This window comes from Trichomonas vaginalis, chromosome III (assembly GCF_026262505.1).
Source record: "Trichomonas vaginalis G3 chromosome III, whole genome shotgun sequence".
NCBI lineage: Eukaryota > Parabasalia > Trichomonadida > Trichomonadidae > Trichomonas > Trichomonas vaginalis.
The window spans coordinates 14,892,917-14,920,147 of NC_067205.1; the positions used below are offsets into that span (position 1 = coordinate 14,892,917).

Genomic DNA, 27,231 nt, shown 5'->3' on the forward strand with positions numbered 1-27,231 from the left:
TTCTGAAAATATTTTTTTTTCGAAAAAATTCGAAAAAAATTCTTAAAATTCAAAAATCCCTTAATTCCTGAGGATTTTGAAAAAAAGTTTTTACATGAACATGTGTATATTAGATGAAGTATGGCATTCCAAACGGGAACCGCGGTTGGTTACCATGGATTTCCGTCACCGGTCACATTTTAAAGATTTTTAAAGCCTTATAAAAATATGCTTTGTAAATCATTTTTTGTAAATCGGCAAAAATTTGGTAATTTTCTTCAACTAATAAATCTGCGAATAGCATTTATAATACAAGAACAATCTTTTAAAATGCGTTTGATTCATTTTTGTATAATTTCATATAGGCACATATATTCTTCCGGGACTTTCCGTGATTTTACCGTAAAATCATTAGTTTACACCAATTTTTCCGTATTTTGAATAGTTTACTGCACTTTTTCCGTAAAATTGAGTTACGGGAATCCGCAAAATTTCCGGACCTCATTTTTCATAGAATATAATAATAATATTTGATAAAAAGATATATTATTTATATTTTTGATTTTTGAATTACGGAAAAAGTGAATTGATAACTTGATTTTTTTATATGGTTAATTTTTCAAATGATATTATGAAGATCTAAAATATTAAAAGTAAAAAATTGAATTACGGAAAAAGTGAGGTCAAAAGTGAAATAAATTTGCAGAACAATTTTCATTGAAATAAGCTTTATTTTTCATTATTAATAACAATGCTGTAATAAACAGTAATTCATCAAAAGTGACAGCTCTCAATTTTTTGACATTTGTAAATTCTAAATTGAATGAGAAAAATGAAATAATACTAAGCATAATACAATATTCTAGATTTAATTATAATTAGGAAAAAGTTAGTTTTGAGAGTACTTTTCATAGGCATATAGAATGAAATCTTCTGAAAAATAATATCACATAAACTCATATTATTTTCTAATATATAACTATTTTATATAAAAATCAAATTCAATGATCTTAAAAGCGAAGGATAAACCTCAAAATTTACGAATATAATGAGTGGGAATATAATGCTTATCTATCATAAAACCATATGAAATATCAATTTTTGCTTTACGCCTAATTTTTGACGACAATTAGCAAAAAATGTTAAATGTTAACACTCAGTCCATTTGAATATGAAAAATAAAATTGACTTTGATTAAATGTTTTTATTTATCATGCAATTCTTCTTGCGACCAAAGATTTGAATAAAATTTCAAAAAATAAGATAGCTTAAAAATAATATACGGTAGTGTTTACTAATAGATGAATAGTATATAAATTCTATTAAAATGGATTTGATCCAAAAAAATATATAAAATTTGATCATAAATAAAATCGTTTTAAATTACTTCTTCATTTAAATTATAACAATTATTTTTGGTTTTATAGTTTTTAAAGCTCATGTGGTTTTTTTAACCACAGAATACTTATGTGCTGTAGCAAGCTTGCAATCCAAAGCTCACGTTAGACAACAAGAGTCATGAAGTCTCATACTAAGGGATATCCAACATATATTTTAATAATCTAATGTTTGTGACAAATATTCAACATAAAATTAAGTTTTCGTTTCGTTACAAGGCATTCATACTTTGGAGATATCATATTTAATGTACAGAAAAGTTAATATTAAACAATACATGCTAAAGAATTAATAAATAAGATAATAAAATAAATTTATACGTAATTACTTTCATTTAATATGCTTTATGCTGTATAATATTGATTAAGAGGCATTAAAAGGTTCCATAATCTGCTTTTATAGGCAAGATTTTTGATAAAAATTTTAAATTTTGAAAAATGATGAGAAAAGGAAAAAAAGGTAAATGAGAGCAAGAGGAGGGAAAAAAAGAAAAAGAAAAGGAAGGGAAGGGAAAAATAAAAGGAAGAAGGACATATAAAAATTTAGATGCGCATTCTTAATGCCGAGGCGGCTTGCCGCCGAGGCGCGATTTTTTTAGGCCTCTACGGTAACCCGGCAATGTTTTTTTAAATCTTGTACAGCCCTAAGATGAAGTATATTGATAAGGTAAAAATCAAATTTTATTGCATATTCATCGAGAAAATAAACTAACGAATCCCTCAAAATTGAGAGGGTAATCCTCCTCCTCTCAAATAAACGTACATACGGGTGCACCCTTAAAAAAGTAAAAGTAATAATATATATAATTGTGTGTTTTTAAAAAATCACCGCTTGAGAAGAAAATTGAATACTATCACTACAAAGTCAAGAACATTGAAGGGCCAGTAAAACATAATATTAGGTACTATATAGTGATGTATCATTATTTTTCGACCTCCTCAAATGTCAAAAAAAAAATTGAGAGAATGTCAGAAAGCGATGTGTGTTTTTGACATTAGTGTCTCATTAAGGCTTTATGTGTACATGTTTTGTGGTGTTTTTGCTTTCATTAGTTATATGCACAAGTTTATGTGTGAACATGTTTCTATAGGCATTTTTTTCAGTTAGTATACATATCAAGTGTACTGAGGCACTGCGCGCCTCCTTACACTTGATATGTGAATTTGACACTTTACGAAACCGTTAACGTATATTTTACAACACAAACGACAACACCAACTTAACCTTAAATATTTATAAAGCCGCCAACCACTTCACTTCACTAACGTTTTCACAAACGACTTCACTACTGTAAAAATAAACGTTCTCACTTACAAAAGTATTGCAACTCCTCCCATTGCTGTGCTTCATATAACAGCTCATAATCTTCTGACTCACTTTCTTCTTCATATAGGTCAAAATCACTGTCATAGTTTATACCTGTAAGTTTTGACAAAGCTAATGAAACACGCTTACCGTTTGTATCTATTGCTTGTATAAACTTTCCATTATGCTTGTAGTCATAAACGCTCAAACTAACTTTACCTTTTCTCCCTCGTATCTGATAGAATGTATTTTCACGAGGAACGAAGAACAAATTCTTGAACTCATGACCGTTGTAGTTTGTTATCTCAATAGTTTTCGTCATTTATATAAAAATTAATGATATCACCACTCCCACACGTATGAAAACATAGCACAAAAATAAATTTAGGTGAAGTGGTTAGATCTAACCCGATTTCTACCCTGTTGAATTCATTGCTTTATAACTCTCTTCCTTGGTTTCTTTTTAGTTGCTTTCTTAACATCTGTCTCCAACTTGACTGTCTTTCTTCTTCGTCCGTAATGATACCAGTTACTTCCACCAGTCAATGGGTCAAATGGTCGTTCATAAGGGTTTCCATACATTCCATAAGGTCCGTATGGATAAACCACTGGTGGAGAAGAAACATTTTCTTTAGTTCCATCGAATCTATTTAAATGCATTGTTTCACCTTTCATCTGGTCATTAAAGTCTTTTGCGTGTTTTGCAAACTCATCGTCCTTTCCTAAAGCATTTTCTGACTCAGTCGCAACCAAATTGGATGCTTTATTTATGAGCCCTATTTTATTAATTTAACTTCTTTGCAACCCAGCCTCCAATCTTCCCTTTATTTGCATCTAATGTCTTCGAAACCCTACCTCCACTCATTTTATTTACTGCGTCATAAGCTCCAAGTGCTTTTGCTCCAAATGCTAATGCTTTTGTTCCCATTGCGCCTAAAGCTGCCCAAACTACCATTTACACCATATTAAAATCATCTCTCTTCAATATTATCTCATAAAAGTTCTCGTTACTGGAGAAAGTCAATGAAACATAAGCGTTCTCACGGGCTTCGCCCTCACCGCTTTGCGGTCTATCTAACTTATTTCTTATATCATCTATACGCTTCAAAATGTCTGAACAATTGCTAACATCTTCTACAACAGTTATTTCATCATGAATGACCTTCAAGAACAAGCTCATTTAATATGCTATTAAAATCATCTCAATAATGAGTCCATCCTTTCCGTCTTTTGGTAGCACAACATCTTTCATTGAAGAAGGTTCGACAAGTCTTATGTTAAACTTACTGACAAAGTTTGTTATACTATAATGCTTCGGCGGCGAATACATGTAGTTTGAAAGACATAATATAGATTCTTCAGCAAATTCACTTATACTGGATTTTATAACAATGTTCTCACGAGACCAAATACCACCAATTGACAATCTTGTAAGCAATTCTGCTGAACCTTCTACTGTAAACGTCGATGGTAACATTCCACGAAGGTCATCTATTGACATCGTTGAGTCACTGTATTTAAATATTTTCTTAAAGCAATCGTCATTATCTAACCATGCAATAGCTTTGAAGTTTTCATTCGAATATACATCTGCTTCATTAAATGTAAAACCTGACTTCTTTGCAGAGACGACTTTAAAATCTATTGAGTTTGTTTCAAAATTATATGCTATGGTAACTTCTGAAGGTAATGGATGCCCTTCCGCAGTCAGTTGTTCTCTCACTACCGTTTGAAGCTTTGTGTTAAAAACTTTCATGTCATCTCCTGTATCTAAGTTCACATACACAGCAACAGGGAAACTATCTTGCTTCTTTGTTTCATCATTATATCTCAAAACATTAAAGTTCTTCAATAATATTGTTCTTCCTGCTGGAATACTTCGAACCTGTCTGATTTCAATAGCTTTCTCACCTCCTACATACTCTACCCAGTGTCTTGGATATTCATAAGTATACTGACTTTCTTGAATTTTGGTAGGTTTCATCATAACATGTTCATAGTATATCTTTATACTCTTGTCAGTTAGACTCGGTGCTATGTTCTGAATATTTCTGACTTGCATTTTTAATGGAGATAAAATGAAGCATTTAATACATGACGTAGATGAAGACATGAATGAAAGCAGTGAAAAGCTCAACAGTTCTCTTATTCTTCCTTTCAGTAAGGACTATGAGTTCTGTTCAAATGGTGTTTATTTCTATTGTGGAAAGATGGGTTCAGGTAAGACATTTAACCTCATTCGTCATATACTCATAACAGAGCGTTTAGGAAACGACTCTTACTATGACCAAATCATTATATCAGCAACTTCAGACTCTATGGACTCAACAGCGAAAACATTTATGTCAAAAGTTCAAGCCTCTGTCGTTAAAGTTCCAGACAGTGAACTCATTGAATTTCTTCAACGTTACATTCGACGTAAGAGGAAATATTATGCCATCGTTGAATTTATACAGTCAGGAATGCAAAAGACTTCTGAGGAGATGGAAAGAATTATTGACAAACGCCACTTACGTCAGTACTCAGGAGTTTTACGATATGAAACGACTTACAAACTACATTCTGTCAAAACTTTCAAAATACCCCTTCAAAAAATATCCATCAAACACTTTATTAGTTTGTGACGACTTCGCCGGAAAAGGTTTAGTGTCAAAACCAGACTCACCATTAGCTAATCATTACTAAAGTCAGACATTACCACTTAACTGTAGCAATACTTATGCAAACATGGAGGTTTTTAGCTTTAAACATAAAACGTCTCATAACTGACTTCGTTATCTTTCAAGGTTTCTCACGCTATGACATTGAACTCATTTGGAAACAGTCAGGTATAACATTACCTTTTGAAGAAATTTGGGAAGCATATAAGTCTCTCATCTCTCCTCGTTCATACCTTGAGATTCATATCATGACTAATACCATTAAAGTCAAAAATATTCCATGGGAACGACCAACATTGTTTTAAAGTTTAACCTTCAATTGACTGATGGTAAACAAATTCCATGCATCTCTGTCGCCATTTCTGTTAATATTTTTGCTGTCATTCATATCATCCACTTCCCCATCCGTTAGCTTTTGAGGATATGCGTTAGAATAGCTGTTCTTAAATGAAGGCTTTTCACCTTTGAGAGCATAAACTCTATAACTTTCTGCATACTTTATGTTTGAACCTCCTGAGCCATCATTGACATAAATTTTTATAGGCTTCCACCCTTTGTTCATGTTCCTGCTTCTTCCCTTAGCTCTTTTGTTCAGTAGTTCTACATCTTTATACACAGCTCCTGTCTCAGTGAATTCAACAATATTTTCATTCGTTAGCTTTACATTCAAACCCTTGTCGAGTATATTGTTCATTTCATACATATAAAAGGTTTTTATTCTATATGAAATGAGAAGCAAATCCATCTTAGCTGGTGCCGTTAATGTTCCAATTGAACCAACATCAAATGTTGACTCACGAACGACAAACAATATTGTCATAAAGAACTATAGTTCAGAGTGTTTGAAAGAAAAAGAACCAGAACTTAAGTCGGGACCTTCGGTCTTGGAGCATGGCGCCGTGAATTTAAACACAGCTTCAAACGCTAACGCTACATCAGATGTTAAGTTAGAGTATCCACCACTGGACCAAATTCTTTCAAGAGAAGCCAACGACAACCCTTACACAAATGTTCAAACAAATCTTTCAGATAACGTAGACCATTACCTTCTTCAGTTATACCAAACAATTTTACTCAAAGACGATAAGAAGCTTTTGGTAAATCTTATAAGTAAGAACCAAATAATTCTAACAAAGGAGGACCTTGAAAATGTTATATCGCGAATAACAGGGAAACAATGTGTCATTGACTATCTCGACCCTGAAATCGAATGCTGTGGTCAAACGCCACCATTCATGAAAATAGGTAACATCCGCATCATTGAAACACCAGGAACTACAGGAGTTGAGTTTAAGTATAAATATTCGAACGAGTATACAAAACTATCTACTGACTATAAGCTTTGTTTGAAATATGTTTTAGTAAATTAAAGCAGTCAGGACCTTCGGTCTTGGCGCTTTGCGCCGTCAGTCAAAAAATTTCAAGTTAGCAATTTGTAATATCTAACCAAAACTTCTTCAACAGTATCGAACTCATCTTCATAATGCAAACCTAATCTTATTGACTTGGTGCAGTTTTTACTAACACAATATTTTTCTGTTCTCTTGACTGACATAACTAACTCATTTGTTTCATCAAACAGCAACAACCAAAGTTCATGACCTAATACATAACATTCATACTTTATATTTTTAGCTCTGAGTTCTCTTGTAAGCCGTCGCATTTAATATTTTCTAAAAAGTCAACTTCAACAGTCATTCGCACTGGTGCCTTCAGTTCTACAGGCTCTCCTTGAAAGTCAACAAGTCTGAATTGCATGTCTTTCAAATTATGAGGACTAATGCGAACCCATTTACCTAAATGAGTTGCTATGACAGGAACGTTTGGAATGAACATTGAATTGACTGCATAACAGAAGGATTTATATTCTACTGAACCTTTACTATTAACTCCTGAAATGCCTGTGACATTAGCTATTTTAGACTCAATGTATAAACAATTACCATAACATACGTATGGAACAGATTTCATCTCAATCGTTTTGTCAACACTTTTCAAAGGAAATGTCATATGGTATGCACCCAAAAGAAGTTGTACTCTATGACTCATTCTTGGTATCTTAAACTCTTTCTCGCTGCTGAACTTCAATGTTCCCTCAGAAGAGAGTTCGACATCTATGTTGTCAATAGTTTCTTCATTTATGAGAGTATCTATGACTCCAGCAATTTTATCTATTCTATACCCAGCTCTGTTAGGAAATGTTATAACACTTCTTTTGTCATCTATTTCAATCTCCATGAAATCTGTTTCATCTGTTATGACAAAAGTTGCGATAGTATTGAAGTCAACAACTCTGAAAGCAAGCGCTTCATTCTGAAGACCTAAGTTTGTTTGTAGCTTTACTGTCCCGTATTCGTTTGGGTCTGTACTTTGCAAATAGAACAACATTTTATTCTCATTAAAATATGACTATTGCTGCATATGCGTATGAAACAAATGAAGCAAGAAGAGCACATGAACTAGTAAACGAAAACTCAACTTTAACCATTGAAGGCAATGATTTAGTCATTGACGATGGAAAAACTAAAAAAGTCATTGATTTCGATACTTTTAACACTTATGACCCATTCATTACAACAAGCAAGGTTCCCATCATAAATGATGGAACGGTGCAATATATAAATTCAACAGTAGATGCCTCATTAGTGAAAGTACTGAATGTTCTCATTGAATTGTTAAAGACTTTCGATTTGACGACAACATTAAATGCCTAAAGAATTTAGTCATGAATGAGAAACAAATTCTCGGCGTTGCTGGTAGCAGTAATGATGTACACCTTATGACATTAGAATATTATAACGAACATAAAGATGAACTGAAGGAGAGAAGGGTGACACTGGACTCAAGGACCACAAGGAATACAAGGAATACAAGGACCTCAAGGCGAAAACGGTTTGGATGGTGAAGATGGAAAGGATGGAAAAACTGCTAAATCATGGATATGGAACCTTATAAATACTGGTTTAACAGCTGCTTCATATGGAGTTCTTCAATACCAAATCGGAAAGATATGGGCAGTACTTGGTGAAGAAGCTTTAGATGACGTTAAAAATGCTTTGAACTTCATTTCAAATGGTTCGGATACTATTAAAACTTTATCTGGTTGGATGCAAGAACAAGGAGTCAAATAGATACTGTAAGACGTTATAGCAAACAATGCACGTACGGAATTGGATACTTTACGAGAAGCACAAAATACACTAAAGGAAGCAAATGATATTCTTGGCTCAGTAATCAGACATGCATGAAGATTGGCTTAAAGGTATTGACAAATCTTTAAAAAATCACAGTCAGTCTATTGCTGACTACAAAAAAAGTATAGATTTTTTACATAGTGCTATGGACGTACATGATGGAAGCATAAGGAACTTACTTAATGCTAACAATAACTTACCAGAACTATTAAAGCTTTATAAGTCCTTTGTAAAACCTGGTGCTCTAACATTTAGGTCTTTGAGAGCAAGAGCATTGAAGTCAAGAGATGCAGAAACTCCAACAGAACCTACAGAAGGAACTGAAACAACAGAAACTCCAGAAGAACCACCAAAACCAACAGCTAATGAAATATTGTTCGAATATTTTCCAAGGTACTCTGTTCTCATTGCATACATTCAAGAAATACTTAAGAAAGCAGACTTGACTTTAGGAGATGATGAAAGTTCTGTATATCTTTCGTTCAGTTTCAAATAGCAGAACTTTTGAGACAGATATGCTTAATGTATGACAACATCTCTGATTTCGCAAGATATGATGACGACCATGACCCCGAACACGGTGAAGAAGAAGTTTTACAAACATCCATTAAGACAGGAAAGGTTTTAACTCAAAGTCTCATTATTGACACCAAAGATGGCGAAGTGGACGTTCTTCAAGAGCTGAAGAAAAATACTTCTTCGGGAGGTGGTGGTAGGCATGAACTTGAAATAAATGAGATAGAAGAGAAATTAGCCGAAAAAGCAGATAAAAACCATGTTCATTATATAAGTTCAGACGAACAGATTATAACGGACTACCATGGATATTTAACACAGGATGAACAAATAAGCACTGAAGATGTTAATGAAAGAAGATATAAATTCATTCGTGCTGAAGGTTATGACATACACTGTACTGTACAGTATGACACAGGTAAAGCACCAGAAGCATTTGGTTATAACGATGAAATTTATGCTTCATACTTCTTTGTTAACGGTGTATTAGTTGAACCAAGATTTACATTGAGAGTTAAGGCAAAAATAACTTTTGAAGATGCTATTAAAAGTAAAGCTGACAAAGATGAACTTGACGCAACGAACAAAGTTTTGAAATCTCATAAACACAATATCTCCGATATAAATGAACTTCAAGCTACATTAAATAGTAAAGCTGACAAGAACCATACACATGAATCCTTCACTACTGTTAGAGCAGACGACATAATATTAAACTATACCATTAGTTCAAGTGCACCTTTAGAGAATCCGAGTACAAGCGTAAAAGATACACTAAACAATTTAGATAACTGATGTATGAACATTGAAGGTCATGCCAGAAACTTTGAAGCATATGAACTACCAGCAATGTTAGATAAGAAAGCCGACAAAACTTATGTAGATGAAAATTATGCAAAGAAGTCGGAAGTAAATGCTGCGCTTAATGGAAAAGCCGATAAAGAGCACGTGCATGAAGAATTTCAAACAATCAAGATTAAAGAAATTAAGGCATGCATCGAAATAGTAACAAAAACAGGAAGAAACGGTGCAACTGTACAAGAACAAAGAATTTATCCTCCTACTTTTCCTAATGGTTTAATAACAAACAATATAAATATTGAAGATGGCAATAAAGTTATAAACGTTAAACATGAACTTCTAACAATGAAGGCCCAGATTCTTCAAACCATATATCCTGTTGGTTCTATTTATACATCAATGAATTCAACAAATCCAGAAACAGTTTTAGGTTTTGGTACGTGGAAGCAGATTGTAGATAAATTCTTATACTGTGCTAGATATTCAAAGCAAACAGGAGGTTCGAATAAAATTAAAGAAGCAAACTTACCCCCACACACTCATACAAGAACGACAAACTTTTCTGGCGACCATAGCCACTCATTAAGAGACCACCCATTATACAACTCAGACTATGAAGCTGGCAATGACGTTTTATCTCCATCTTATAACAATTCAGCAAAAAAGACTTTTCGACCAACTGAACCAGGAGGAAATCATTCACACACTTTCACAACAAATCCAACAGGCTCGGGTGCAGATTATATGCCACCATTTGTGACTGTATTCGCATGGTACCGCGTTCATTGAACGCGCTTGAGCCTAGAATAAAATCTTTAACTTTACATAAATGAGCTTGAAAGAAGTATTCGAACAACATCCATGGAGGTCATTTAAGAAGTTCAATGAAGCTGCAAAGAGTTGGGGATTTACTAACAGAGCTGAAGTGAAAAGGTTCTTTGACAAAAATGTTGTACATCAAACAAAAATAAACCCTTACGACTACTTTTTACCAATTTACTCCAACGCTCCTGACGCATACCAATTTGACACTCTCATTCAAAGCAGAAAAGGAGGACATAAACCATTCCTCATCTTCATTAATATTAACACTCGCAAAGCATATGCATATCCAATGAGGAATAAAGGAACTCATGAAGTGTTAAGAGTTTTGCAGACGTTCGTGGCAGAACATCATCCCACTTCATTAACATCAGACCAAGACGGTGCATACCTCAGTAATGAAATCACAGATTTTCTCATTAAGCATAACATAACTCACTACACTACTGATGACCATAACCATAACATACTCGGCATCATAAACCGCTTCATAAGGACTCTCAGAGATTTAAATCAAGAGCGAGACTTTACCGAAGAAACAATGAAACATTTTCTCGAAGTATATAATTCCTCAACACATTCTACAACAGGACATACACCAAATTCAATGACACAACAACAAGAAGAAAAGTATATACAAAAGAAACGAAGCCAAACACAAAATATCAGAAATTCAACACAATTTACCCTCATTCCTGGTACAAAAGTTCGTGTAGTTCTTGACGACAAACCGTTGACAAAGAAACGTTTAAGGTTAAGTAGAAACTATTATATCGTAGACTCTACGCAAGGTAATGGATATCTTATAAAAGCTGCCGACGACTCTATTGCGTTTTACCCTCGTCACAAATTAGTCGAAAGTAGTAATGGCAAACTTGCTGAAACCATTGACGAAGCAAAGCGAGGAGTGGTTATTGAAATACTTGGCTACAACATAAACGATGACACTTATAAAGTAAGATATGAAGGAGGCGTTGAAGATGTTATACCATCTAAGAACTTGAGAGAGTCAAAGCCAACACATCTGGGACCATTAGAGCGGGAGTACTGGAAAGATAAAAATAAGCCAGAAAGAATAAGAAAATTCTTCTAAACTTTTTCGTTGGATATAAATCAGACATGAACGAGAACAGTCATGATATTATTAATGGTACCATTTATTTTTGTCATAAATGTTTTCAGTGTCACCACGTCACCATGTCACCAGGTAGTCATGTGATTTTATCCCAAGCATATGGGGATTCTAAATTTTTGTCCCTATCGTTATCCCAATTGAATTTTTTTTTGGAATTTAAAAATTTTTTTCTCCATGTAAACTTAAATTTTAATTTTTACCACTAAAATGCAATATTTCAACAAATTAATGAGTAATAATATTTTAATTTATAATAAATATTATAAATCTCCTCAATTTAGTGTAATTATTGTATTAATTTTTGTTGAAAATATAAAATCTTCAAGTAAATGATGTGAATTTAATATTTTTAGAATGTTGTTTAATTGTACTATATTATGCATGTAAAATTTTGTTACAATACATTTTATATGGGATCCCCATTGCCCAATTGAGAGAAAATTGAGAGGTGGGATTGGGCTAGCCCAATTCAAAATATCCCAGGTGGAAATTAAAAAATTAACAATTCAACATAAAAAAGCATCTTAAATAATAATGATAAAAAGAAATTTTGTATGAATTTCAATCAAATTTGTTTTTATTCAACTTAAGAAATCACTTCATTAATGAAAGAAGTCGGGTTCACAACATATCCCGATCTTGAAACGAAACAACATGTTTTTTTGATGCCCTAAACGGGGGGGGTCGCCAGCAAAAAAAAAGATGTCAAAATTTATCCCAAAAATTAAAAAAAAATCGAAGAAAGTGCATCCCAGGGATTATAAAATTTAAGTTTTCACATCTCTATCACCAGGTTAATTAACTTCTCTTAAAATTACTGACAACATGACATTTTGACAACAGTCCTGGAAATTTGATGCAGTCCAAAAATAAAGTTAGTTTTAAAATTATTTTTATTTATTTTTTTATCTTGTATGTAAAGACAGTAATGTCAACATCAGAGAACACAACAACTGCTATCGTTCATGAAGCCATAAATGAAGAATATGAATACATACAGTATAACAAACAGTTACGTCTCATTCGTTCAGTCAAAGACGATATGTACCAAATGCAAAGTATAATGACTGCTCTTCGTTCTACAAAGCAAACATATCATTGGTTTGAAAACCAACAGACAAAAGAACTTTTAGAAGAATTTCCTCATATGATTGCTTCCCTCGGTTTTCCGAGGGAAGAGATTCCGTATGAAAATCGCAAGAATTTGGCTCCTTGTTTGAAAGGTTATTATGTTCATAGACTTTTAGTAAACGCTGTAGCAATGTGGGCTTCACCTCGTTATGCTTGTTATATTTTCATGATGTTAGATGAACTATATAAAGCAGAACGTGGAGAGATGGAAAAGAAACTTCAAGCAAAAGATGAAGTCATTGAATCCAAAGACAAAAGCATACAGAAAAGAATACCGCGTTCAGTACCAAAAGGAAAGGAAAAGAGTTATAAGTATATGATTTATACTGAAGAGTTGGAAAATGAAGAAGACAGAGATATGGTTATGTTGCATTTAGTGAGAAGAAACAATAAAAGCTTTTATGACTTAGCTAAGATATATAAATCTGACAGAAACTGGTTCTATCGTGAAAACTTACCGATTTCAATGACACCGAATGAACAAATAAAGGAAATTGTCAAAAATACTCTTCCTCAAACACACTATGACATCAAAGGTTGCACAATACTTACATTCAAAGAAGACTTAACATTACTGAAGGAAAAAATAACAGAATATTTCGATAACTTCAAAGAGGAAGAATGAAAAAAAATCTCGTCTGGTGCCACGTTAGGACCATAGTGGAGAAAACCATGATAAAAACAAAACACTCCGTCGATTATGATCGACACTGAAAACATTAACGATAACATTCATTTTTGCATTAATCCTGCTGTGTTGTCTAAATGTCATGTTGTCATCATTTTTCAGTTGCGATGGAATATATCTAACCCTCCCGTTAACTAATAAACTTGACGATTAGACGATTCTCTCTTCGTCAATTATGTTCGACACTGATAACATTAACGATAACATAAACGATAACATTAACGATAACATAAACGATAACATAAATGCTCCATGTCAATTATGTTCGACACTGATAACATTAACGATAACATTAACGATAACATAAACGATAACATAAACGATAACATAAACGATAACATTCATTTTTGCATTAATCCTGCTGTGTTGTCAAAATGTCATGTTGTCATCATTTTTAAGAGAAGTTAATTAACCTGGTGACATAGTGACGTGGTGACACCTTCAGTTATTCAAAAATAAATTTTCTTATAAAGCTTCAGGGTCTATTTCTTCAACCATTTCACTTCCTTCGTCAATGTCAATAGAAGCTTCTTCAACCTTTGGTAAGAATTTCTGTATAACATCTTTGTTCGTTATTGTCTTCAGAGATGAAGGATAATATTTCACATTTGTTTCACCTTTCTTATATTCTTTCTGTTCGGAAAGATTTAAAGCAATACTGAAGAAGTCAACGTTAGAGTTCTTTATGACAGTATAATGAGTATCTTTGACATTCACGAAGAAACTCTTTTGTTTCAAAACTACTGCTAACTCTTGTGAAGTATAACGTTTGCGGTCAATGACGATAGCTAATGGTCTGACATACTGACCAAACTTAGATTCTTTCACAAACTTCTTGTTAAAGATAACATTAACATTTGAAGCATTATTGAACTCATTCTTGATGGCAGTAGCGAGAGCATTGTATGAAAAGAACTGCAATCTTGCATGTGTTTCATTAAAATAAAAATATTAAATTATTTTGAAAAATAACTTAAAAAATCTAATCTAATTTTTTCAAAAATATTTTTTTATTTCCTACTAAAGATGTATCGGAAGTTGTCTAAGTTAGAACACTCGGAAATAAAACAACTTCTTACAGAAGCTAATATAGATGTTGCAAAGCATTACGCAACAAACAAAAAAGCACTCGCTGACATCCTCAATGACTATAATGGTGCAATAAGTTATGATAGAATTCATGAGTTCATAAAGCCGCAACGCGGCGAGGACGAAGTCCATGCAAGAGCATTTCCTTTAAATGACGTTGCTATTGACTTATATCATAGACGTTCAGTACCTCATGAAGTAAGAAGAGAAATGTTTGACATAACAAATGCAAACGTTGGTGAAACAAGAAGAAGAGACGACACACTGAAACAACAGAGAAGAGAGATGTTTAAGAGCGCTATAGAACAAGTTCGCAAAGCTAACGATGTCCTTCGTTCCATTGACGACAAACCAAAAGAAGGTGAGAGATGGTTAAAGAAAGATGAAGAGAATAGGAAGAGGAATGTTAAGACAGGCAATAGACTCATTGACTTTAACATCGAAGCTTTAGATGAACCAAACAGAGACTACTTACACAAACATTTCGGTAAGGTTTTCATGAGACTCTTAGAGAAGATTAAAATAAACTCCCAACAGAGATGGATGGTATGTTATAAACTTGGTGGAAAGTATGAATGTTCTACGTTAAACCTCAATAATATTGGAACATTACTACATCAGCTCTTGAAGGAGAACTTTATATCAGAGATAGAAGCAAATGCTGCAGGTATTATTGAAATGCACTATGACTTCTTCTTGACAAACATAAAGAATCTTACTGAAATAAAGATGTATGATTTAACAGAATATGAAGGCTTAACGATGTCAGATGTAAAGAAAGGCAAACCAAAAAAGAGACCATATAGAGATGAAAGCACACTGACAAATGACCAGAAAGCCATTTTGGAAGCTCTTAAGCAAACAGGAAACCCAGCACTTATAGAAAGCTTTTGGAAAGATAATGGTGAAAAGAAGTTTTATAAGAAGAGAAGCGGTCAGTTCTGGAAGTATCTTTGCACATTACCTATAAATCTTGAACGCTACCAAATCTTCAATGAACTGAACAAAAGAACTGCAACACTTATGACAGAAGATAACTGCTTCGTTTATGCTTGCATTCAGGCTGGAGTAAATGAAGAAACTATTGACCACATGAGAGAAGTCATTCGTGTTAGAGACTTTCCTCAAAGTAAAGTACAAGAAATTTCTGACGCAACAGGTATAGCATTTAATGTTACCATTGGTTACTTCAATGACTCAAGACATAATGAAATAAAGAGATACATACCAAAAGAATGTGAAACTGTTCGAACTATTGACTTACTTCTTGTTGAAGACCACTACATGCTAAATGAAAGATTACCAATGACAACATATTTCATTCGCAACTATATAGAAATCTTGAAGGAGTGTGGTGGAATGAACATTGAGAAACAGATGAAGATTTATACAAAGAGAGAGAACAAATATATTGTTCGTTATGATAGAACAACACCGTTATGGGATGTTATGAAAACATTGTGGGAGTGCAAATATTTCGAACCTATTTCTTATGGAGAACTTTTCACATATACGACTGACTTATATAAACAGAACCTTGCACCATTTAAAGATTTGACATATGCTCCAAAGTATTGTGTACAACTGAAGAAGAAAGCCGAGTCAAAAGAAGTAAATAAAGCTAAATGTAAGTTCATTCCTGAGCACGTTTTCTTTGCTGACTTTGAGTGTAGCACAGACGGCTTTCATAAAGCCTTTAACATTTGTTATGACAGTGAAGATGGTTCAGTGAGTGAAAGCATTTGGGGTCAGAACTGTGCAACAGAATTTTTGGAACGACTTCCTGACAAGAGTTTAATATATTTCCATAACCTCAGTTATGATATAAACTTCATCTTAAGACACATGACAGAAGTGAAAGGAACTCCCATCATTAAAGGTTCACGAACAATGCAAATAACTGGCTTATATAAAGGAAGGGCAATTATTATAAAAGACTCTTACAGTGTTATAAATAAGAAGCTTAAACTATTTCCTGCTATGTTTAACTTACAAACAGGACCGAAAGAAGTATTTCCATACAACTACTACAGCAGTGTTTTGTTAGCAAATGACAACAGAACTGGTGTCATTTCTGAAGCGTGTAAGTTTGTAAAAGATATTGATACGTTCATGAAAAACATAGATTCCATCAAAGGTTGCAGAATAGATGAAAACCATTTCGATTTAGAAAAATATAGCTCATTTTATTGCAAACAAGATGTAAGAATTTTAAGAGAAGGTTTTGTTAAGTTCCGCAATGACATATTAAAAGAATTTGATTTAAACGTTTATGACTACGTTAGTATTTGTTCTATTGCTAACAAATTGTTTGAGAACAGAGTGTACTTCCCGAATGGAAATTTATATGACCTCTCAAATAAAACAAGAGAATTTATTTCGAGATGCATTCAAGGTGGAAGATGTATGTTGTCAGATAACATTAAACAAAAGAGCGAAAAGAAACTCATTGCTGATTTCGACGCTGTTTCATTATATCCATCCGCTATAGCAAGACTTTATACTTTAGAAGGTATTCCAAAGGTTATGAAGAAAGAAATGTTAAGCACAGAGTATCTCATGAGACATTTATTCGATGACGACCAAAAGGAACCCATTGGTGAAAAGTTTATGTCTGGCTTCTTTGTTCTCATTAAGATAACAGAGATTGGAATACATAGACACTTTCCTTTAATAGTTTGTGACCCTGAACTAAATCCAGAACTTAACGTTCCCAGAAGTTCAAACACTTGCTGTTTAATGTATGTTGACCATATAACATTACAAGACCTCATAAAATATCAAGGTGTCAAATGTGAAGTGTTGCAAGGATATTATTACGATGGAAACAGAGATATTAGAATAAGAGATGAAGTAAAGAAGTTGTTTGAGTTAAGGTTAAAGTATAAGAAAGAAGGAAATCCTTTGCAAGAAAATATAAAGCTCATTCTGAACAGTATTTATGGCAAAACTATTCTTTCTCCTATTGAGTCAAAAATAACCATAGTAAATGACAAAGATGCTATAAGATATGCCATCAGAAACTACAACCATATAGTGAAGTTCGAAGGTTTGGATGGTTCAGATAAAACTATTTTCAAGCTAACGAAAAGCATTTGCAGACACTTTAACTTCTGTCCACTTGGTGTTAATATCTTATCTATGTCGAAGAGAATAATGTGTGAAGTATTCTGTACTGCTGAAGATATGGGACTTCAAATATTTTACCAGGACTGTGATAGCATGCATATTTTCAATGAAGACATACCAAAGCTTGCAGCAGAGTTTAAGAAGAGATACGGTCGCGAACTTATAGGAAAGAACCTTGGTCAATTTCATTCTGATTTCGCAGAAATAACACCTGGAAAACAAAGTTTAGCATACAAGTCAATATTTTGTGGAAAGAAGACCTACATAGACTTACTCACTAACAATTTAAATGAAGTTGCATTCCATGCACGTTGCAAAGGTGTCAAACAAGACGTCCTTGCTTTAACAGCAAATGAAATGTTTCCTGAAGCTATACAATGCTATTACAATGAAGATAAGAACATTCACATACCTGTTGGAACATATGACAAAGACTCTGAGTTCAGTTTAATGAAACTTTACAAAGCACTTCATGATGGTCAAGAGATTGGATTTGACTTATGTAAGTCATGTCAACCTTGCTTTGCTGAAAAGTTTAACTTCTCAATAACGACTAAAACAAGCTTTATTCGTAAGTTGAAGTTCTGAGGTCATTTATTTTTGTCAGCAATGAGGTCATTGAAAACATTCTTGAAATCATCACTTGGTTCAGAGATTTGAAATCTTATACGTAATGGATTTTTTTCTCTTCAGCGACTTCATTGAATGGTGAATATATAATGAATTGACAGTCATGTGTTCCATCTTCATTTTCATTAAATTCATAACGAAAAGCCATAAGTTGTGGCTGACTACCTTCTTCTTTCAGTTGTGCGAGAAAATCACGTAAAGGCTGTAAAGTTTGTACTTCAATGTTGAGCCTATTTTGAAAATTTTCGTAAAATGTAATTATACAGTCTTCTAACGTTGTATCGTCTTTAAAGTATTTGTATATGTGAATGTTTTGGGCGCTTAAAGACGGTTCGTCATTTTCTATCTCGACTTGAAGTATAAACTCAACCTTTCTGTAAGCACGTGTTATATACATATTTGTTATGCCAATGTACTTCTCTTCATTTATGTTCACAATCCAGTCTGTTGGAAACTTAAACGTTACTCTGTTCCCCTTTATTTTGACGTCAGGGTTTTCACTACTGAACGCAACAGATAAAGGTATTTGTCTATACATTTAATTCGAATAAAAATAAACCATTTACTCTTTCTTTGCTTCAGCTTCTTTAGCTTTTGCTTCAGCTTCTTCTCTAGCTTTCTTCGCCAGCAAACGTGGGTTCTTTTGTCTTCCAGCAGCTAATGCAGCAAGTTGTTTTTCACTAAGTTTTCTCTTTGGTCTCTCTGGCTTTTGTTCTTGTTTTTGTTCCTTCAGTTCGGATAAAATTTGCTCACGAATTTCTTTCTTCAATGCTTCAACATCTATGACCCCTTGGGTCTTGTCCGTAGGGCTTGTCTGAGTCATTTGACTGCAGATAAAAACAAAATTAAAACTTTAACCGATGTAAAATGAGCTTGTCAAAATCAGAGCGAGAGTCTATTATATTAAATGACGCAAGAGGAATACAACATCCTCTCTATTACGTAAGTCAGAGTAAAGATGGTAAAATATACGTAAGAAAAAGAAAGGTTCCATTAGCGAATGCAGAAAGCGACAACATTAAGGTGCATGGCAAGGGTGAAGTCCACGAAGCCCATATAAAACCTTCTGTTCAAATTGAAAAGTCAATAGAACCAGAAGAAAAGAAGCCAGATGTACTTTCAATAACGAACCAAGAGCTTATTGCAAAGTTCGTGAATTTCATTGAAAAACAAACCGAGTCAAAGAACCCTGACCCACCAGTGAAAGAAGTTGAGACAAAAGAGAATGTACAGTTCATTGAAAATGTCAAGAAACAACTTCCACCACGAATGCCAAGAAGAAGAGTGAGAATAATGAAGTAAATAGATATTTTTATCTGAAGTAAATACATGCAGAACGAACAGCTAAACGAATTTACTCCAGCAGAGCATATTCATCAGATTCGCTCATATTTCGATATCATAGACAATGCAGTTCAAATTGGTGACACTAATAGAAAATATTCTGACGCAAAGATTCCATCACAACCTGGAACTGCTAAAGATAACACATGGGTAACATTCAATCTCTCACCTCCTGGTGAAAATATGTTGGACCTTTACAATACATTCATTACGTATAAAATGGAAGGTCAATTTATTGTAGATAAAGAAATTGGTTCAGGTTCCAATAAAACAAACCCACCAGGATTTTGGATTGGTTTCGATGACGCTTTCTATGCAGTTGCTGGATATCAAATCCTTGCAAATGGTCGTATCGTATATTCTCAAGACACGCAAGAGAAGAAGCATATATAACTTCAAACTCACAAACTACCGAACAAATAAAGAAAGTAGATGTTTTCTCAAAGACTCGACATGAAGATGTATGGAGTCATTCGGGAACATGCAGAACAGGACAAATTGTTAGTGGTCCAATTACAGCAGGAAAATCATTTGATTTTAAGCTTCGTTTAAGAATTCCTGTTAGAAGATTCCTTCATTAGAAGCTATTCGATTTATTCCAGCTTTTGCAGGAAACATTCAGCTTAAAGTAAAGTTCAGTAGCGACGCCTTACAATGCACATCTATATCTGTAAATGATATCATTGCTTTCAATCCAACTCTTAAAGTTGCATTTGCTTCAGATTCAAATCCACCGACAAATAAATTTGTTCCATGGAATGAACCATTCACTATGATAACGAAGGCAGTAGAAGCTAGTGGAACAGTTACTATTACAACTGTAACCCAGCAACTATTTCGAACAAAGATGGATTTTAATGAATGTTTCATTCATCCAAAGTCATTCTCTTTAGACCCTAACATTTATACAGAACTTGTAGAACATTATACAAACGAGGCTTTATGTTTTCCTGTTAAAGTTATGGATTGGATTCCTATGGACGGTTCATTCTCAAAGAATACAGATAGTTCAAGTGCAACATTTACAGCAGCTTATACGCCTATTAATGTTAAAAGTATTTGGGCACTATTTAGAAAGAAAGACAACTATTATGTTAATTTTGAGAACCCTAAGTTTAAATATCTTCAGCTTTCCATGGGAGCTTATGGAAATATGCCTGCAGAACCTGAAAAATCATATGGACCTGTATTTTATGAAATGGTTGCGAACGCTTGCAATACAAACAATGATATGATAGGATTTAATGAAGATGTTATGAGGTCATTGGTGGATGATGGTAGTGTGGAACATAAATGGGATAGCTATGACAACACACATTTCTTATGTGGTTTTCCAACAGAAGTGGACTTTTGCTTCCAGCAAGGTCAAACATCTACTGCTCCAATAACATACAAATTGTCTGTTAAAGGACCTATTGAACTAGCAACTGAAAATGTACCAAAGCCACTTATTGGATTTATGAGGGATTGTTGCTTTGCCATTCAGGTGCGTGCTAATGGAATCCCAATAATAAGATTAGATGACTATAACTTAGCTACGGACGACAGTGAGGAATAAAGGATGAACGTTTATTTTTAAAGCTTATAAATGAGTTCTTCATCAAGCTCTCGTGAACCTTCACCATCTATGAAACAAACTTTACCAAACGATTATGGAGCACCTATTGAATATTTCTTACGAGCTGCACAATGGCAAAGAGCAGTCTCACCAAGGTTAGGTGTTCCACCAGCTCCTGTCAAAAATAGCATTTGGTCAAGTCCTTATATAAGATATGGTCTCCCACTAGGTTTGCTAGCTACAGCAGTAGCAGTTATGATGTTGAAAAGAAATAAAGCAAATGTTGTAAATAATACTGAAGTAGCTGAAGTTAAACAAACTCCAACACCTTCGCCAAAACCAACGCCTTCACAAGCAAAACCTTCAATGACTCCTGAACCTATGGAAGTACAAACTCCTGTTCAAAAGTCAACTCCTAAACCGACTCCGACATTTAAACCAGAACCTACTCCTCAAATAAATCGTAAAACTCCTGCGTTTCCTTACTGAAAAAATAACGTTATTTTTATTTAATATTAAAATTTTTATTTGATTGAAATGACAAATAAAGTCACTGAAGCAATGAAACAAAAGTTTTTGGTAGAATACATTAAATCAGGAACTATTCCAGAAGGTTTTTACATTCATACTATGAAGGATGGTAGAGTTCAGTTTAGAAAGATAAAGCAACCATTAGATAGAGAAGGTATATTAAGGAAGATTAAACTTCATGAGGACAACATTGCTGAACTTAAGAAGAAGTTAGAAGAGTTGGAGAAAGGAAGAGAGTTATAAAGCAATGAATTCACCACTTCACCTAAGTTTATTTTTGTGCTATGTTTTCATACGTGTGGGAGTGGTGATATCATTAATTTTTATATAAATGACGAAAACTATTGAGATAACAAACTACAACGGTCATGAGTTCAAGAATTTGTTCTTCGTTCCTCGTGAAAATACATTCTATCAGATACGAGGGAGAAAGGGTAAAGTTAGTTTGAGCGTTTATGAAGGAATGAAGAATGGAAAGTTTATACAAGCATACGATACAAACGGTAAGCGTGTTTCATTAGCTTTGTCAAAACTTACTAACATTTATTTTGACAGTGACTTTGACTCTGACGATTGGAGCGACAGCAGCGATACTGAAGAATATGAACTATTGTGTGAAGCACAGCAATGGGAAGAGTTGCAATACTTTTGTAAGTGAGAACGTTTATTTTTTACAGTAGTGAAGTCGTTTGTGAAAATGTTAGTGAAGTGAAGTGGTTGGCGGCTTTATAAATATTTAAGGTTAAGTTGGTGTTGTCGTTTGTGTTGTAAAATATACGTTAACGGTTTCGTAAAGTGTCAAATTCACATATCAAGTGTAAGGAGGCGCGCAGTGCCTCAGTACACTTGATATGTATACTAACTTTTTCTGAATGTGTTTTATTATTAAGATTACAAGACTTCTAATGACTAGGATTCCATAAATATGAATTTGATTAAACTGAACTTGAATCCAATCATATTATATTGAATCAGACATACATTAACCCTACATAAATGTTACATTTTTAATTAAGAAAGCGAATATTGTGTATGATTTTCAAAAATCTAATTTAGAATTTGACTTTGATAAAAGAGATGCGAACAATATTTATATGTATATGCATAACTAGGCCTAGGTATTTTCCAGATTGAACAGATAAGCTAAGCTGCTAATATTTGGAGTGGGAGAACTTCTAAAAAAAACGAAATTTCAAAATGAATGAAATGTTTATTATTAGATGAGCTTTTAAACATCAAATTAAAGAATATCAGAAATCAAAATAAATTATCTTCGTCTATTTTTGATACCTTTTATATGTAAAATGTTAATTGCTTCTGAAAAAGAATACTTTTGTTTTGCATAACATTTTTCTGGCAATTGTTTCAGTCCAAGATTTAATTGTTCATTGTGAGTGTTACTAAATACAACATTTCCTAATGTTTTGTCATTATTTCGAAGGTAACAATTAATAACCTCTATTTTGTTTCGATTTGAATTTACTGAAAAAGTATTATTTCCTGAGTTATTAATAATGTTACATTCAACAATTAACGTGTTGCCCCAATCATTACTGATAACATGATCTTTGACAGAGTTTTTAATGATGTTGCTTCGAATTATTTTTAAAGCAGAATAAGCTCCATTTCTAATACAATATTCATTTGTTGATGTATTGTTTATTATTGAACTATAATTGGAATTCGATTCTGTTTGTCCTGATGCGAATTGGTATCCGCAGCTTGTATTTGTTCGAAAATATGAAATATTTGTTTTTGTTATGCATTTAATTCCTTGTAATAAAAATATTGGTGATTTTCCAATTGGATTCTTTGATGAACTTGATAAAGAACTCTCTAAAACGAAATTTTTCAAGGAGTTATTATTTGCATAGCAATAACAATATTGTCCGAAACTTGGTGCTGAACAGTTAAATGAACAAATTCGATTGTGAACATATTCTCCACAATTCATTAAAACTGCACCACCCTCACCTGATTGTATTGATACATTCGTAAATGCGCTATCTTCCAAGAGAAATTTAGATCGGCATATTATATGAATTTCTCTATCTTTTAGATTTTCAAAGAGACAGTTTTTGATGCAGTAACTTTTGTTATCTGAAAAATGATCGTTTTTTACACTTATACACTCTCCATCATAAAATTGACCAAATTCTTGATGAATTAAATGCCTTTTCCATCCTTCAAGCCTAATCAATTTCGGATTGTTTGATTTTAATAGAAGCATTTATGGAAGGGAAATTAACGGATGCCTAAAAATCATGTATTTCAAATATGGCCAAAGAAGGGCCAAACAAAAATTTTGAAAGGATCTCAAAAAAATGTACTAAGAAATCATCTGATGAAAAAATATATTCAATATCAATATCTATTGTCATTTACAATAGAACGATGAAGTTTTTCCTCTCAATTTCCTACCGTTTTCGGTTATTATTCGGAATTTTTTTAGAGATCTCCTACGAAATCTGATCCAAAAAATTTTAAGTTTGATATTCAGTATGATGATATTTTATGAATCTTTACTGACTCACGGGACCAAAAATATGGTTTAATTATTCCTCTCAATTTTTTAACCTCTTTGAGAAATTATTTCGAAATTTTGTTTCTTATATATCAGTAAATAATTTTTTTATTTCCAAAATATTCAAACGTGTACTCTCAAAATAAGTATCGTCTGACAACCATAATTGAAAAGAAACAGGTATCGTTTATTTTTGAATGTACAAGAATAAATGATAAATCCAATTTGGTGAATTAATAAAAAATCCATTTAGTTGCCTCATTCGATTTATATTAATAATTAGTAAATAAATTATGTTATATTTCGCAAAAAATTCAGAATAACTAAATTAAATTAATAACATTTGTTATTAATATATAAAATATATAAATTTGGATAGTTCTATATCTAAGTCGTTCAGATTTGTCCGATTATAAACCTTTTCGAATTATATTTCAACTATTGAAATAAAAACATAATCAAAATATTCTGCTTCATATTTGCTCATCATGTCATTTAATATAGTCTAATTCTTATTACTATATGTGCATTTTATTTACAAACATCAGACATTTCACAATATATTCGATATTTTGCATTAATCATCTAAATTTAACATTTAGACCGATAAATGCATATACCAAAACCTTGCAATTGCAAGCTCATTGAGTAAAAAGTTAGTCATTTTTAAAATACTACTTTTTATTTAAAGACAAATAGTTGTTGAAAAAATTACAATGCAACAATGCCAAAGGAAAATCAGCTTAATTTCTGTTTTCCGATTTTTTTTAATTGTAAGGGTTATCATAAGAATTTTTTGTTTCTGGTACAACATAAGATGGTGGTGGAGCATATTGGGGATGGGCACCATACGGAGCTTGTTGAGAAGGAACACCATAAACAGGTGCTTGGTTAGGAGGAATGCCATAAATAGGGTTTGTTGAGGAGGAGCTCCATATGGAGAATTATGTTGAGGAGCATAAGATGGAGTTTGTGGTGGAGGGGGAACATAAGAAGGAGGTGGTTGATAATACTGTGGCTGTGGTTGCTGCTGAGGAGAAGGAGAAGCAATAACATTGTGTGTTTGTACAACAACAGTTGTAGAATTTCGTGTAGTAGAATGAGCTGTCTCACGTTCATTATTATGATCCTTATTATGATCATCACTATGTTTGTTTGCTGAAACTTTATTACGAGAGGAGCAACAGAAAGATTTTCCACAGCAAACGCAACAAACAATACAGGTAATTATGCCTATAACTAAACCTAAAACAATAATAACAATAATAGCAATAGCAAATGCTGGAAAATCACCACTGACAGAACCAAACGAACTGTCAAAGTTAATTTTTGTTGCAGAACTTGAGGTAATATAATAGAAGTCATATTTTGAATTATATCCATCAATTACATAGTCATCATCATTTGAACTGCCATCATTATCAAAACTTATTTTGCCATGAGCAATTGAATAAAATGTTGTTAAACATGGTTCAGAAATTGTCTTATGATCACTACTGGACTTATATAATCGATTTTTATAACTATCATATGAAGTGTGTGTAATTTCATCTAATTCAATATCTGATTTGCCGGTATGGAAAGCTGAAAAAACGCAGTATGTTAAATATGGATCGTTTTCTACTTTGAATTTCTTAGATCCTGAAATGACAGCAGTGAAAGTACAATAACTGGTTGAATAGTTGTAAACAACATAGTAAGCATTAGTTGAAGTTTCTGATGTAAGCGTGAGTGTTCCTGTTTCTCTAAATTCAATAGCTCTGATTATGGTGTCACCAAGAATTCCTAAAGTTTGTGTGCCGACTCTTGCAGCTCCTTTGACTTTGCTTGGTTTTGTAAAAACGATTGTTGTATTACCTGGAACTGAGTATGTTGTGCCCGTAGTAGAAAAGCTTCCGTATTGTGGGCCGTATGAAATAGGTGTATCTTCTGATGTTTCTGCTGATTCAAGATCAATGATAGTAATTCCATTAGTATAAACTTGAGAAGCCTTTGAATTGTCATAACATTTAAATTCTTTATTATAAGAATGAGTTGAACTGACAGTGTAGTAAGTATTTGGAACTGTGGTCGAATAATGGGAATATTTCAAAATAGCAATATTAAGATTATAGATACAAGGTGATGTGATTTTTGCATCCCTGGGATGGACGATACACCCAAAATGTCACCTTTTTGGGATAACAAAATTTTATGTGTTATTAGAGTTCTGCAAACCATATGCACAATATCTATTCAGCCTGACTTCTTGTATATAGGAGTCTGGCTGAATAGATATTGTGCATGTGGCAATATAAGTAATTCCGAGATTACCATCGTGAGCTATAGTACACTACTTCTCCTTGGTCCTAGCTCAGTTCCAAGGATATCAGTGTTCAAGGATTTGGCAAGGTCCTTCTGAAGTCTCTCATTCGATGAGAGATTTCGGAAGAACCTTGCCTTAAAGTATTCCAACTCTTGTTCTCTTGTTCCTGAATAGTCAGAAAGTTATTTGACTACTTAAGGCAGAGATTATCCGAGGTCCCTCATTTGATGAGAGGCCTCGGATAATCTCTGCCTTAAAGTTGTACACTTGTAGTCAATTAGAATGTAAGTATACACGGATAGGACAGCTTTCTTCTGAAGTCTTAGATTTGATGAGAAGCCTCAGAAGAAAACTGTCCTATCTGATAATAAAAGGAGTTTCAGAAGCTCCAGAGCTCCCTTTCGTAAGGAATGGGAGCTTTGAAGCTCCTGGTTCGAAGATGTGCTTCGCATCTTTCATCAGCATAGGACATTTACCATCTGGGACTCTGTT

General features: G+C 33.3%; 15 protein-coding genes and 1 pseudogene across 16 annotated transcripts, besides 5 other annotated features; 9 read left to right on the top strand and 7 right to left on the bottom strand.

Moving 5' to 3' along the window:
* The first annotated feature begins 736 nt into the window (after nucleotides 1-736).
* Nucleotides 737-773: a mobile genetic element.
* Nucleotides 774-1,831: 1,058 nt separating this feature from the next.
* Nucleotides 1,832-2,023: a mobile genetic element.
* Nucleotides 2,024-2,478: 455 nt separating this feature from the next.
* Nucleotides 2,479-22,774: a mobile genetic element.
* Nucleotides 3,863-4,438, bottom strand: TVAGG3_0703640 (uncharacterized protein; the record flags this gene model as incomplete). The annotated part of the gene is made up of 1 exon (XM_001324757.1): nucleotides 3,863-4,438. The coding sequence occupies one exon, from the start codon at nucleotides 4,436-4,438 to the stop codon at nucleotides 3,863-3,865; it is 576 nt and encodes a 191-aa protein (XP_001324792.1).
* Nucleotides 5,644-6,045, bottom strand: TVAGG3_0703650 (uncharacterized protein; the record flags this gene model as incomplete). Its single annotated transcript, XM_051243473.1, has 1 exon — nucleotides 5,644-6,045. The coding sequence occupies one exon, from the start codon at nucleotides 6,043-6,045 to the stop codon at nucleotides 5,644-5,646; it is 402 nt and encodes a 133-aa protein (XP_051090060.1).
* Nucleotides 6,071-6,712, top strand: TVAGG3_0703660 (uncharacterized protein; the record flags this gene model as incomplete). The annotated part of the gene is made up of 1 exon (XM_051243474.1): nucleotides 6,071-6,712. One exon carries the CDS (start codon nucleotides 6,071-6,073, stop codon nucleotides 6,710-6,712), a length of 642 nt encoding a protein of 213 aa, XP_051090061.1.
* Nucleotides 6,966-7,391, bottom strand: TVAGG3_0703670 (uncharacterized protein; the record flags this gene model as incomplete). The annotated part of the gene is made up of 1 exon (XM_051243475.1): nucleotides 6,966-7,391. The coding sequence occupies one exon, from the start codon at nucleotides 7,389-7,391 to the stop codon at nucleotides 6,966-6,968; it is 426 nt and encodes a 141-aa protein (XP_051090062.1).
* On the top strand, nucleotides 7,829-8,687 carry TVAGG3_0703680 (annotated as a pseudogene). Its single transcript has one exon. A coding segment is annotated over exon 1 (859 nt).
* On the top strand, nucleotides 10,683-11,768 carry TVAGG3_0703690 (integrase core domain containing protein family; the record flags this gene model as incomplete). The annotated part of the gene is made up of 1 exon (XM_051243476.1): nucleotides 10,683-11,768. One exon carries the CDS (start codon nucleotides 10,683-10,685, stop codon nucleotides 11,766-11,768), a length of 1,086 nt encoding a protein of 361 aa, XP_051090063.1.
* TVAGG3_0703700 (KilA, N-terminal/APSES-type HTH, DNA-binding family) lies at nucleotides 12,739-13,566 on the top strand (the record flags this gene model as incomplete). Its single annotated transcript, XM_051243477.1, has 1 exon — nucleotides 12,739-13,566. The coding sequence occupies one exon, from the start codon at nucleotides 12,739-12,741 to the stop codon at nucleotides 13,564-13,566; it is 828 nt and encodes a 275-aa protein (XP_051090064.1).
* Nucleotides 14,095-14,418, bottom strand: TVAGG3_0703710 (uncharacterized protein; the record flags this gene model as incomplete). Its single annotated transcript, XM_051243478.1, has 1 exon — nucleotides 14,095-14,418. A coding segment is annotated over one exon (324 nt), but the record flags the coding sequence as incomplete, so codon positions are not given.
* TVAGG3_0703720 (organellar and viral DNA polymerase type B) lies at nucleotides 14,656-18,435 on the top strand (the record flags this gene model as incomplete). The annotated part of the gene is made up of 1 exon (XM_051243479.1): nucleotides 14,656-18,435. One exon carries the CDS (start codon nucleotides 14,656-14,658, stop codon nucleotides 18,433-18,435), a length of 3,780 nt encoding a protein of 1,259 aa, XP_051090066.1.
* Nucleotides 18,512-19,015, bottom strand: TVAGG3_0703730 (uncharacterized protein; the record flags this gene model as incomplete). Its single annotated transcript, XM_051243480.1, has 1 exon — nucleotides 18,512-19,015. The coding sequence occupies one exon, from the start codon at nucleotides 19,013-19,015 to the stop codon at nucleotides 18,512-18,514; it is 504 nt and encodes a 167-aa protein (XP_051090067.1).
* Nucleotides 19,040-19,204, bottom strand: TVAGG3_0703740 (uncharacterized protein; the record flags this gene model as incomplete). Its single annotated transcript, XM_051243481.1, has 1 exon — nucleotides 19,040-19,204. A coding segment is annotated over one exon (165 nt), but the record flags the coding sequence as incomplete, so codon positions are not given.
* Nucleotides 20,669-21,379, top strand: TVAGG3_0703750 (uncharacterized protein; the record flags this gene model as incomplete). The annotated part of the gene is made up of 1 exon (XM_051243482.1): nucleotides 20,669-21,379. The coding sequence occupies one exon, from the start codon at nucleotides 20,669-20,671 to the stop codon at nucleotides 21,377-21,379; it is 711 nt and encodes a 236-aa protein (XP_051090069.1).
* TVAGG3_0703760 (uncharacterized protein) lies at nucleotides 21,449-21,868 on the top strand (the record flags this gene model as incomplete). Its single annotated transcript, XM_001324754.1, has 1 exon — nucleotides 21,449-21,868. The coding sequence occupies one exon, from the start codon at nucleotides 21,449-21,451 to the stop codon at nucleotides 21,866-21,868; it is 420 nt and encodes a 139-aa protein (XP_001324789.1).
* TVAGG3_0703770 (uncharacterized protein) lies at nucleotides 21,917-22,153 on the top strand (the record flags this gene model as incomplete). The annotated part of the gene is made up of 1 exon (XM_001324753.1): nucleotides 21,917-22,153. One exon carries the CDS (start codon nucleotides 21,917-21,919, stop codon nucleotides 22,151-22,153), a length of 237 nt encoding a protein of 78 aa, XP_001324788.1.
* On the top strand, nucleotides 22,242-22,568 carry TVAGG3_0703780 (uncharacterized protein; the record flags this gene model as incomplete). Its single annotated transcript, XM_001324752.1, has 1 exon — nucleotides 22,242-22,568. One exon carries the CDS (start codon nucleotides 22,242-22,244, stop codon nucleotides 22,566-22,568), a length of 327 nt encoding a protein of 108 aa, XP_001324787.1.
* A 2,551-nt stretch (nucleotides 22,775-25,325) lies between the features above and the next one.
* On the bottom strand, nucleotides 25,326-25,553 carry TVAGG3_0703790 (uncharacterized protein; the record flags this gene model as incomplete). Its single annotated transcript, XM_001324751.1, has 1 exon — nucleotides 25,326-25,553. One exon carries the CDS (start codon nucleotides 25,551-25,553, stop codon nucleotides 25,326-25,328), a length of 228 nt encoding a protein of 75 aa, XP_001324786.1.
* A 1,465-nt stretch (nucleotides 25,554-27,018) lies between these two features.
* Nucleotides 27,019-27,089: a mobile genetic element.
* A 23-nt stretch (nucleotides 27,090-27,112) lies between these two features.
* Nucleotides 27,113-27,231: part of a mobile genetic element that runs on past the window's edge.